The 12346-nt window shown below is 43.7% G+C and overlaps 1 protein-coding gene across 1 annotated transcript; it reads right to left on the bottom strand.

Moving 5' to 3' along the window:
- Nucleotides 1–9918: 9918 nt before the first annotated feature.
- LOC103321850 (Tetratricopeptide repeat (TPR)-like superfamily protein) lies at nucleotides 9919–12170 on the bottom strand. Its single transcript, XM_008223694.3, has 4 exons — nucleotides 11593–12170; nucleotides 11144–11296; nucleotides 10830–11035; nucleotides 9919–10267 (listed from the first exon to the last, which is right to left on the bottom strand). The coding sequence occupies exons 1-4, from the start codon at nucleotides 12073–12075 to the stop codon at nucleotides 10060–10062; spliced, it is 1050 nt and encodes a 349-aa protein (XP_008221916.2). The 5' UTR covers nucleotides 12076–12170; the 3' UTR covers nucleotides 9919–10059.
- Between the last annotated feature and the right edge of the window lie 176 nt (nucleotides 12171–12346).

Raw genomic sequence — 12346 nt, 5'->3', positions numbered from 1 at the left:
TTCTGAGGGATCAACAGCTATCTCCATAGGCAGAATTGCATCATGACCGTAGGTTAACGATAGGAGTCATGCGATCGCTTCTCTTTTGAAGTTCTATATGCCCACAGAGTTTCTGACAGCTTCTCATGCCATTGTTTCGGATTCTTCTCAAGCATTTTCCTGATAATGTTGATGATCACTTTGTTGCTTGATTCTGCCTGTCCATTGGCTTGGGCATAATAAGGAGTGGATTGGAGCAGTCTGAATTTAAATGCCTCTGCCATGTCCAAAGCATTTCTCCGGATATGAAGGAGGATCCTCTATCAGTTGTGATTGATTCTGGGATGCCAAATCTTTGGATAATCTGCTATTCTATGAAAGTGATGATCTCTTGAGATGTAGTAGATTTAACAGCCTTGGCTTCCACCCACTTAGTGAAATAGTCTGTGGCAACAATGATAAAGCAGTGCTGCTGGCTGCTGGCTGGATAGATCTTACCAATGAGATCCATTGCCCATCCTCTAAAGGGCCATGGTTTTACCACTGGATTCATGGGAACTGATGGAGCCTGCTGGACTGGACCGTGTCTTTGACAAGATTCACACCCCTTGGAATAGTTAATGCAATCTTTCATCATGGTTGGCCAGAAGTAGCCATATCTCCTAATTAACCAGCACATTTTTCTCCCACCTTGATGTGCTCCACAGATTCCTTCATGGGTTTCCCCCATAACTTTCATGTATTCTTCCTTTCCGAGGCACCTTAAAAGCACCTCATCCTTGCTCTTTCGGACCAAATCTTCATTCCACATAAGGTAGTTTAAAGCCATGATTCTGACTCTTTTCTCAGAGGGCAAAGTTGGATATCGTAGATAGGTCATGATAGGATTTCTCCAATCATCTTCAGTGATTGTGGCAGAATTGACATCTATCTCCATCCCTCGCCAGAACAGATGGTAAGCTTTTCTTTCCTACCCGATGATTCTTTGTACACAATCTTCGGGCATTTGTACACTGTTGCCACCTGGGCCAATTCATTGGCTGCAAAATTTTCTTCCATTGGGATATGTTCCCAAGTGGCTTCTCTGAATTCTGTCAGAAGATTCCTAGCTGCCACCAAGTAGACAAACAAAGAAGGGCTTAGGCACTTGTATTCCCAAAGAATTTGTTTCAAAACCAAAGATGGAATCTCCTGCAGAATTTCCACAGATTGGATTCCTAGTTCTACCAGTATTTCTAAGCCAATGATTAAGGCCTCATATTCTGCCCTGTTGTTGGTGCATTGGAAATCCAATTAGAAAGAGTAGCAGTGTCTGATTCCAATTGGTTCTTCCAAGACAATTCCTGCCCCTGAAGTTACATCAGTTTTTGATCCATCAAAGTATAACTTTCAAGGTGCAAGATGAACTGAGTAGATAGGATTGTTGAGGCAGGTGTGAGCTCTGGTCAATAGATCTGCATTTGCTATGTCTAAAGAGTCCATATTTTCAATCTCCTCTCCGGGATGATCGCTAGGAAGTCTGCCACAGCTTGTCCTTTGACGACTTTCGAGGAACATATCAAGGCAAATTCCAAGGCCAAGGTCCATTTTCCAATTCTGCCTCTCAGCATTGGTCTTGTTAGCATGTATTTGATCAGATCTGTTTTGGCAATGATATAGATGGTGTATGGCAGCATGTAATGTCTGAGCTTTACAGCAGTGAAGTACAAGGCTAGGCAAAGTCTTTCAATTGCAGAATATTTTCTTTCCACTTCTGTCAGAGTTCTGCTTAGGTAATAAACCGCCTGTTCCTTTCCTTCCTTGTTATCCTGAACCAATAAACTTCCAATGGATACTTCTGATGCAGATATATAGAGCTTGAGTGGTCTGCCTCTCCTTGGTGGGGACAGAACTGGTGGATTTGAGAGGTAATGCTTGATTTCCTCAAAAGCTTGTTGGTGTTGTTCTTCCCACTTAAAGGTTTGTTCCTGTTTTAATCTTAATAAAGAAGAGAAAGGCTGGATCTTTCCTGCAGAATTGGATATAAATCTCCTCAAAAAATTAATTTTTCCTAAGAGACTTTGCAATTCCTTCTTGTTCCTAGGTGGCAAAGCTTCTATGATGGATCTTGCTTTGTTTTTGTCGATCTCTATGCATCTTTGGTGAACCAAGAATCCTAGGAAATTTCCCGCTTGAACTCCAAAAACGCACTTCTTTGGGTTCATTTTCGCTTATGTTGCCTCATTCTTAGGAATGCTCTTCTTAGATCTGTCATGTGGTTTCCCTCCTCTGGTGATTTAATCACAACATCATCAATATAAACTTCAGGAATGTCCAATCATATCGTGGAAAACAGAATTCATTACCCTTTGATAGGTAGCCCCTGCATTTCTCAAGCCAAAAGGCATTACAGTTGTATTCAAAAGCACCTATATGCCTTGGACACATGCAGTCTTGTGGATATCTTCTTCTCGCCATCATAATCTGATTGTAACTGCTGCTACATCCATAAAAGATAGCATCTGGTTGTGGGCAGCTCCATCTACTAGCATGTCCGCCATTGGCATAGGGTACTCATCCTTGGGAGAGGCTTCATTCGTGTTTCGTAATCCACGCAGATTCTGATCGCCCAGCTTTCCTTTTATAATCGTACAATGTTAGCTAGCCAATCAAAGATAGATGGCGGTGCTCGATGAATTCGCTTGAGCAGCCTTTCTATTTCTTCTTTGACTTTCGTTTTGTGTCCATGGACATCCTTCTTCCGCCTCGCTTGACCGGTAGGTATCCTCTTTGATTGGCGGCTTGTGTTCTACGAATTCCCTGTCCAATCTCGGCATCTCATGATAATGCAAAGCAAAACAATCTTTGAACTCTTGCGTATGCAACGAGTTCCTCCTTAATGGTTCTTTCAATAGTGCGCCGATAAAGATAGGCCTTGGATCCTCCCCTGTTCCTAAGTTTATTTCCTGCAAAGGATCTTCTACCTCTGGCAGAGAGTCATCCAGTGCGGCTGGTGCAAAATCTAGCACTTCCTCCTGTAGTTCTTCTTCCTCCTGACTTTCCGTGCTTTCATGAGTGAATTCTGCCATATTGATGGCTGAATTCTGCTCAAAAAACTTTCTTTCCTCGCAGTATATCAACAATCTTTTTGTAATGGACCGGATTATTGCAGCTCGATCCTTTTCTTGTTGATTGGGACTAGACATTAGTGCTATGGAAATTTAGGACAAAAGGTCTGTTCCAATCCTCCAAAGAATTGGTTAGACCTTCTTCAATGAGTCTCTGGGCCGTGACACCATGGGGGCGGCCGTTCTGGTTGACTCCAAAGAAGGTGAAAGGACCAAGGTCATCATGATAGTACCTTGCCTCACAACACATGGCAGAAGGTAGAAATGGCCGTGGATCGGCCTCTATTATCTCCATGTAGCCTTCTTCATTCCATAAAGCTAACTGTTGATGAAGAGTGGAAGGAACACATAGACTCTGGTGAATCCAGTCTCTGCCAAGTAATGCATTGTAAGTGGTAGAGGTAGTTTCTACCACAAAGAATGCAACCTTCAGCTTCTTGCTTCCTACTATAACATCCACATCTAGGATCCCAAGGGTTTTGGTGATGCCTCCTGCGAAATTGGTGACGGTCAGGCGGGTTGGAATTAAGTCCTTTCTGTTTCGCCATTTTACTCAAAGATTCTGTGAGGCGAAGGTTGATGGCTGCACCTCCATCTAGCATAGTTTTGGGAATAGGAACACCTCCAAAGTTTGCTGTTATAAACAAGGGTCTGAGGTGGTTTGCCATTTCTTTGGTTGGTTTGGAGAAGCAAAGCGATCTGTAGCCAACTTGTGGGTTGTTCCTTCTGTCTGCTTTGCTCGCCCTCTTCGCTTCGCCAACCTCGCACTCAAAACTTTCTTGGGAAAATACGTCTCCGCCCGCAGTGCTCTCTGTCCTTCTACGCCCTGAACTTTTCTGGCGAATGAACACCATATTGATGCCTAGGTCAGACTTAACAAGTCCTCCACCGCACCAAGGCCTCGGTTCGTGATCCACCTCCGTCATAATCCATCTGTTCTCCTCATACTCCTCCGCCCATTCTCCTAGTTCTTCTGTTCCGAGGAGCGCATTCTGGTCATCTGCAGATGGTTCATAATCCATTGCTCCTCTTCATACTCCTCAACCCAGTCTACTTGCCCTTCTTCTGGAATAGGATCGGTTTTTTCTCTGGTCGGGGAGTTTTAAGTAGATTTTCTGAGGCGGAGGCAGAATGGATAGAAGGTTTCTTCGAGGATTCTGCTCTTTCCAACTTCCGTGGTTGAGATTGCTTGTTCTGCTGGGAAATATTTCGGCTCTTTCCCTTTTTGGGCGAATTGGCCTCTGGAAGCACTGTGCGTTTTCTCGTTATTGAGGAATGTGCGATCTTGTCTCGAACCTCCTCCTTTGGGTTCCGTCACCCATTGTTGGTCCGCCACTTTTCCCGACAGAATACCACATGCCTTCAATGATGGTGCCAAAGGTTTATCACTGGGCAACCTTATTGATTTTTCTTCCTTGGGCGCTTAGTCATTCTTCTCACGGATTGACAGCCTAGGGTAGTTTCTCTGTCTCGCCTTATCTCGGGTGTGGTTCCAATCCGGTCAAAAACACTTGGAGTGGGCAGATCCTGTTTTCCGTGGTTACCTCCACCACTCACACTTGCACTGCAGAGCACTATTCCAAATTGAAATGGTTGCTTTTGGTCTTTCCATAGTCTCTTTTGAAACTATTCTCGCTTCACCGAGTCACCTCAGAGTCGTTCGTCCCTCTTTCGTTCGCCAATTTAGGTTGACCATATTAATTTGTGGCGGGAAAAGGATCTGTGGTGACGGATGGAGGCTTTTCGCTAGCTTCAGCCTTCCTGCTGTTATTCCTTCCTGTATAACATCTCTGAAAACAACACAACTATTGGTAGAATGATTCCAAGAATTGTGCCATCTGCAATACTGTCTGCCCTTGAGTTCTTCTGGTTTGGGCATCCTGTGAGGCGTCTCTATTGCTTTCTGTAGCAACATTTCATCAAACAAAGCATCTACTTTGGTCAGATCGAAAGAATATACTTTGTTCTGCATGGGTTTGTTTGGAACGAACCCTCCTGTGAATGGTGGCGGCTTTTGATCCCTTGGAGGCTTTGTAAGGGTCTTACAACTGATGGGATGCTTTAATTTTACCATTTCCGCAACAACAACCTCTCTCTCCTCCGATTCCTCTGCATCTTTTTCTGACTCCACTTCAATCATATGTATTGAGGAAGAGGGGGATTTGTAATACGTGCCTTTTGAAGAGTTTCTCTTCCGATGTTCCTCTCTGAGCAATTCCTCGTGCTTGGTGCTTTATCGCCAGCTTCGCAGATCTCCAAACAACATCCCATCAAATCTTTTCCTCAGAGAAATTTTGAGGTCACTGAGCCATTTGGATGAAGTGTCTTTCTTCGATGGGATGCGGCACTTCATTTTGAGCTTCTCAACTGCTTATAAAATCTTGGGAGTTCATCTTCACTGCTTGAGAGCAGCAAGGTCACCGATGGTGACTTCGTCAATCTGTAATAGTAGTCATGGAAGACGCTCTCCATTTGCTCCCAAGTCCTGAATAGAATTTGTGGCAGTGTTAGTGTACCAAGTGAAAGCTTGTCCGAGAGAGAGTTCCCAAAAAGTCTTAACTTTAATAAAGTGGGTTACTCTCTATGGCTATGCATTGGGTGGAAAATCTGCCTACATGCTCAATCGATGAAGCATGAGGATCCTCTCCGTTGAATAAAGTGAAGTTTGGTACTTTAAAACCTGGGGACAAGGGTATTTGATCGATGTAAGGTGGATATGGCTTCCTATAGGTGGGCCTTTCCCCCTCCTGGCTTCAGCTCCATCATTTCCCGATCATCCTCGCAATGCCCCCACGCCATTTAGAGCATTGACGGGAGGAGGTTTTGTCCTCGCTCGCCGAGCAAATCCACTGCTCGGGCCGAGCAAATCGCTCGGGCCGAGCAAATCGTGGTCTCGCCTCGAGCAAATCGTGGTTTTGCTCGAGCAAATCGTGGTTCTCGCCTATATGGTCTAGGCAGAACTTCTTCCCCGTGCTCCTCCGCTCTTCCAGTCGGTGGTTCCTCCGCTTGCCCCGCCTGCTTCGCTGTTATTGGCATAAGGTTAATTTCCCTCCGCCTCTCCTTCCTCTTGCGGTGGAGGAAATGGATTAGGGTCCATCCTTCCGGGCTCAGGATAATATTGCCGCCTGCTGTGCAGAATTTCCATAGGGAGATCTTGTGGGCCGCTTGCGCGGAACAAGCCGAGGTTCCGCCGATTCTGCGGGACTTGTCTCGCGCAGAACTTCGGCCGTATTGGGGCCATACGTTCTTGGCCAGAACGACCACTTCCGTGTCCACTCGATTTCTCCCCGCTCGCATCCCTGCGGCACCGAGAGGATTCTCTTGACATGGCCATGCCAATCTGGTGGGGACCATAGGAAGGTCTAGTTGCCGACCACCTCATTAGGATTGGGAATTCACCATGGCGCCTCCGATCCTTCCCGACTGCTGCTGACCGCCATTGCATCATGGTGCCATATTATCTAGGGTCTCTTGGCTCCTTTGTGTTGTGACCTCTTGTCGTAACACGCAGTCCTCGACGTTCATCCTTCCGAGCCGGTCGACCTCCGCTTCTCAGGCCGCCATGTCTTTGAATGCCGCATCACTTTCTCTCGATTCCAATCCTTCCCGAGGGCCACTTGGTTTATTTCCATGTCGTGGTGTGGGTTCGCTAGAGCTTCCAGATTCATGGACCGTAAAGAACAATGTATACCTTGAGAAGTCCCATCTGGCGTGCAAATTGTTTGCCCGCTTCGCTTACTCTGTGATGGAAGGGCAAAGTTCCCACCGCTTGAGAACCATAAACTGGTCGACAAGTCGCTTTCTTTGGTGTGCGAGCGTGCCACTGCTAGTAATAAAAATTCTAGCAGACTTAGTTTGGAGTAGATAACTTGTGCCCCAAGTTACCTGATTTCTGCAAACAAACGATTGTGAATTTGGGTGAGGAATATGTCCCAAGTAAGTTCTTTTCTTGCCTCAGACGGGTGAGGACTTTAACAATTTATCTCAAGATAAACAGGCTCGCCGTAATGGTTGATGGAATTTAAAGCTTGTGCAGTAATCGATGGAATTTAAATTTTTAGCGAATCGCCTTTTACAAAACTATAACAATAAATACTCATGCTAGAGAGATGAAGATACAATTGGAACTCCATTTACTGGATGGGAAGCTCGCTGGCCGGACTGGAAATGTCCGGCTGGACTGGAATGTTGACAACTCTGATTGCTAAGTTTCAACTTTAAATCGATACCAAAGGTTGATTCTGGCAGAGCTTCAATGTACTTTAAGCTTCTTGTGAAGCTTCGAGTGGGCGAATCGCGCTTCTTCAAATTGTAAGGCGTATGGTCATTCTTGAGGACTTTGGGCTAGAGATCTGCACTGTGAAATTTGAATGACTTATTTTCTAAGTCTGAACCTTGGGAATTCTAATCTAAAGCTGGTTTTCACTTGGAATTCAAGTGAGCTTCTGGTTGAGTTGTTTGTTTGTGTCTTGGCTCAATGAGCTTTGGTTGCTTCAGTGTTTTGAAGTCATTTTGAGTTTTTGTTTTTGATTGATTTTTTGGTTTTTTGAGTGTCCTCTACCCTGTTCACTCCTTCTTGTATTTATAGAAAAACTGCTTTCTTCTCTGGAGTAGGGTGATTGAGTTTTTTATTGGGCGGCAAAGATATTTTCCCCTTTTCCTCTTCTTCTTCAATTCGCAGATAGGTTCTCGGATAGGCGATCACTTCCTGTTTTCAGCTGCCCCTTGTTATATTTTACCCGTGATGGTTAGTTTGATTCTTTTAAACTCCGCTTTTCGCTTATCCTCTCTCAGATTTGTAACTTGCTTATCTATCTTGGGAGAATTACCTTCTCTGAAAGACAGGAAAAAGCTTGCCATTTGTCGACTTTTTCATCCTGCAGGTCATTCATTGTCGACTTTTTATCCCAGAGGTCGCCATTGCGACTCTTTATCCCAGGTCGCCATGTGGGATTGTTCCCTATTCGTCTGGACTCCCTCTTCTTATTATGTTGGGCCTGTGAGGCCTAAATCAGCCATGCTTGTTTTGATGGGCCTTGGGCTGGATGTGTCAATTTTTGGCCCAAACACCTATACAACCAAATGACATCGGCGCGGGAGAGATGACAACAACGGCAGCTTCGTTTATACATGACTACTCCGACTTCAATGGCCAAGGTGGCGGCACGTGTTGAGCTCCACGATAGGTTACAATGGTGGAGCCAGCTTGTTGCACCACTAAATCGTAAGAAATGGGAGCAGAGGATTGAGGGAGAAGGCACATGGGTGCCTTGATCAATTTATGGTATTGGATTCCTCTCGTTGAAGTTGCAAAAATAGAAAAAGAAAAAAAGTAGTTTCTCTTTTGTTGCTACGTAGGATAGATGTGGGATGAGATTTTCTATTAGATTTAACCAAATTTTAGAGTAAATATGACTTTTCATAATTAACAAATAAAAATATGGTTAAAATAAATATAAAATTAGAAAAATTTGAAGAAAAAGAGAAAAAAAATCATGAGACCCAAACTGAGCCCCCCTCCCTCAATTTTCTTCTCCCCATTCCCTCATAGACCCTTCCCCTTTTGTTTTCCCCCCTCCTTTTCGCTCTTTGCCCTCCTCTCTGTCCCTCTATCTCTCTCTCTCCAAATTCAAAAACCAACAAATTGGAAAACAAATAAAAAAATTCAAATATTGTTTGCATCTATAGGTTGGTTGCAATAATGAGTTTTATGGTTTGTGGGTGAAAAATATAATGGGGGAAGAGGGGGTAGGGGTTTGTGGGGTGGGGATTCTGTTATGGTGGAATCTGGGAGGGTGGATTGGGTGTGGCTGTATTTTTGGGTGTCTTGAGAATATTTTTTGGTGGATGAGCGGTGGTTCTGGGGTAGGGAGGAGGGTGGTGGGTGGTTGTCTCTTAACAATGAAGGGAAATTGGGGCGGGTGGTTGTTGATTTGGGGTTTTGGGTTCGTTGGGAGGGGGTCTATGGAATATATTTTTTCTTTCTCTTTTTATGTATTTGCTTGATTGGGTGAAGGGTGGGGAGGAGCTGCGATTCTGGGTTCATGGGGCTTGGGGTGGAGGGTGATTGTGGGATGGGTTTGGGGGTTGGAGCTTGAGGGTGGTGATGAGAGAGAGAGAGAGAGAGAGAGAGAGAGTTTTATTTCATTTTTCAGTATAAGGTTTAGGGTCCTCAAACTTATACCCAATTTACACTTATATAACACAACACAAAGGTAAAATACAATTAGGATACTAGAAATGAGAGAGAGAGAGAGAGAGAGAGAGAGAGTTAGAGAGAGTTTTATTTCATTTTCAGTATAAGGTTTAGGGTCCTCAAACTTATACCCAATTTACACTTACTTAACACAACACAAAGGTAAAATATAATTAGGATACTAGAAATGAGTAAAGAAAAAGAAAAATAGAAGAAATGAAACAAAACAAGAAACCAAAGGTAAACACAAACAACAATTTCTATCACCATTGTATAACTACTGTATCACTTATGTATTACCACTTTATCACCTATTTGAGGAACTTAGGAGGCTTATGGACAATTTTACCCTTACATTTAAGGGCAACATTGATAGAATGTAACGTCGGCAATACTGACAGAATGTAACGGTAGGATCAATGGATCGAATAATTGAGAGTAGATAGACCATTTGAACAAATAATTTAATTGAGTGACCAAAATGTAGATCGTGTATAAGTTTGAAGACCATTTGAGTAGATAACTCTTTAGATTTTTGTATTATACATTTCATGTTATAGCTTCTAACGAGCTGGTCAATATTTGGAACCGAAAAAAAAAGAGAAAAAAAACAGAACTTGAGAAAACACAGTCCCCTTTGAGAAAGAACTTGAGAAATTTAATATTTTCACCATGAAATGTACATACAATACATGAACAACATATAATTACACTAATAAGATGATGAACACCTCAATGATTCACAAGTACAGTAATACTAAAGCTTGTATATATAGTTCAGTTTTGAAGAAAGAGGGCAGCTCCAACTAAACCCAACCACAACGTCAAACTTATCCAAAAGACTTGGTTTTTCTCCAGTCCAATTGGAGGTCGCCATACCATAAAGTCCCCGAAATAGTCTTTTGACGACGGGAGCTGATTGGTTATTGTCCCACTGCTCCTCTCATCCTTGTCCTTGTATTTATCACTCCACGTTCCGGCGTAGCTGCATTATTCAAGCATCAAAAACCTCATTAGTCGGTGAAAACATATAGTTGCTGAAATGACCAAATCTGAGCCATGAACAAAATACATCTAACAGTTTCAAAGTCCATATGTTATTTAAAAGCCCTGCTTCCCAAGAACTAGAAGACTAAGATATGGGTAAGCAACTTCATTGACCCGTCTGATTGGGGCTAGGTGTGGTAAGAAAGAGTGTTTGATGGGAAAGCAAGACACAAATTCAGCAATTGAAAAGTGGGGCAAAAGGCCAAGGCACTGATTTCAGACAGACTCGAATGTTAATTAAGAGAACTTCCAGATGGATCCTGATAGTCGCCAATTCCTAAAAGGAACTATGTAATAGTTTCCTCAAGAGGTTACTTTGGTATCACTGTCTAAACAAGGATTTAGTAAGTAGGTGGCTTTGAAAGGTCTAACGTTTGACGATGAGGGCAGGGAATATGCACATACAATTGCCAGAGGAAAAACAGATGTGCACATACAATAGTACTGTAACCAATCAACCATTAAAATGCACGATATGGTCGAGTGAAAAGCACCAATACCTGTCATAACTAGAACCAATGAGTGGTATGGTTACCATCTCTTCTTGGGTTATCTTGAGCTTCGGCGCTTGCAAAATGTAGCGAAGCTCTGCTGCTTGGCGTCTGATGCTGACACTGGGGTGCTTCTTCTCCAATAGCATGTAAAGATCAATGCAATCGTCATGGCGGTTATTAGCCTCATAGGCCATAGCAAGCCAAATTTGTATCTGAAAACCATAACAGCAATTTCCATCAACACAGTGATCAAACATGTTGCAGCATTAACAAGATTGTCAAAAGGAGATCGTCATAGCGAAACGGGGAGCTAAACCAACCTCACCACCAAATAACGTAGGCCTAGGAATGATTGTGAGTGCGCCTTCTAAAAACTCAATGGCACGACCGTACATGCCCCTTCCATAAGCCTTCTGCCCCAACTCGAACATTAACTGCGCCGTGGCTCTCCGCTCTGCTTGCTCCTTAGCCACCTGCACTCAAATCATAACACAAAATAAACCAATCAATCTCGTTCCAACTACCCATTGGATTTCAACACCAACAATGAAATTTTAAAACTTGCTATACATTTAAAGCAATTATCTTTCAAGAATCAAGCTTCACTTTTCCAAACTAAATGCAAACATCTCCATCCAGATTGGTTGCATGAATTTATCAGAACAACAAAAGAACATAAGAACGATTTCTTTTCCACTGTTTTCCGAGAACCCAAACAATAAATAGTAAGCTGAAAGAGTCAAAGGGTCAAAGGAGATAAAAGACTGACCTTTTCCAGCTCTTTCCTCACTCTCATCCGCTTCTCTTGCTCCGTCTCTTCTCTGCCGTCGTCTTCATAATCCTCCTCTATCTGGCTCTGCAATTCCTCGGCTTTCTTCACCAACTCCTTCCTCTCTTCGATCTCCTTCACCCTCTTCCGCATTACCTTCTCCCAATCGAACGGATCCTGATCTTCCCCATTCCCGTTACCGTTACCCTCCTCCTCGTCCCGGTCAAAGTCCACGCCGTTTACTTTAGAATTCGCTTTGCCCCGAGCCACGACTCGTTGGCTCCGAGTCTCCCCGTCCGAGTCAAAACCCTTGGCCACGATAAAGCCGTTGTGCGCGTGACTGTGAGGGTCCCTCTTAGGCAAGTTCAAGTTCAGGTTCAAAAGAGCATCAAGCGCCACCGGCCGAGTCTTCCGGTCTAGTATTATGGTCCTAGGCGACGACACGTCTAGTAGCAGAGCTAGGTTTCCGAGAACAACGGCCATGGCGACGGAGGCAGAGAGAGAGAGAGATAAAGAGAGAGAAGTAAGATATGCGGTTCCCGCTGAAAAGACTGTGAGAGAGGTATTTGCGTCGTTGATTTATGTAGACCAAAATACCCTTAAAGTTGCATGGAAATTATTTTCAAACTTTTGAGTTGTTGAACAAGATTCTGAATTTGTTGAGGGCAGTGTTGTTGGAAAGGATGTGAACGTGGCGTGTCACAGGATAGAGCCGTGTGGCAACTGTAGCAGCCTCGATTTGTTTGAAACACGC

The sequence above is a fragment of the Prunus mume genome, linkage group LG2, assembly GCF_029339155.1.
Source record: "Prunus mume cultivar Tortuosa linkage group LG2, ASM2933915v1, whole genome shotgun sequence".
In the NCBI taxonomy this organism is placed as follows: domain Eukaryota; kingdom Viridiplantae; phylum Streptophyta; class Magnoliopsida; order Rosales; family Rosaceae; genus Prunus; species Prunus mume.
The sequence above is the reverse complement of the archived record's forward strand: the minus strand, read 5'-3'. Positions and strand labels throughout refer to the sequence as shown.

Excerpts from the sequence above, each read along its gene's own strand:
- LOC103321850 (XM_008223694.3), bottom strand. The coding sequence starts at position 12,075 with ATGGCCGTTGTTCTCGGAAACCTAGCTCTGCTACTAGACGTGTCGTCG. Across the intron at positions 11,036-11,143 it reads CTACGTTATTTGGTGGTGAG|ATACAAATTTGGCTTGCTAT; the intron begins GTTGGTTTAGCT and ends TATGGTTTTCAG. Across the intron at positions 10,268-10,829 it reads ATTGGTTCTAGTTATGACAG|CTACGCCGGAACGTGGAGTG; the intron begins GTATTGGTGCTT and ends TGAATAATGCAG.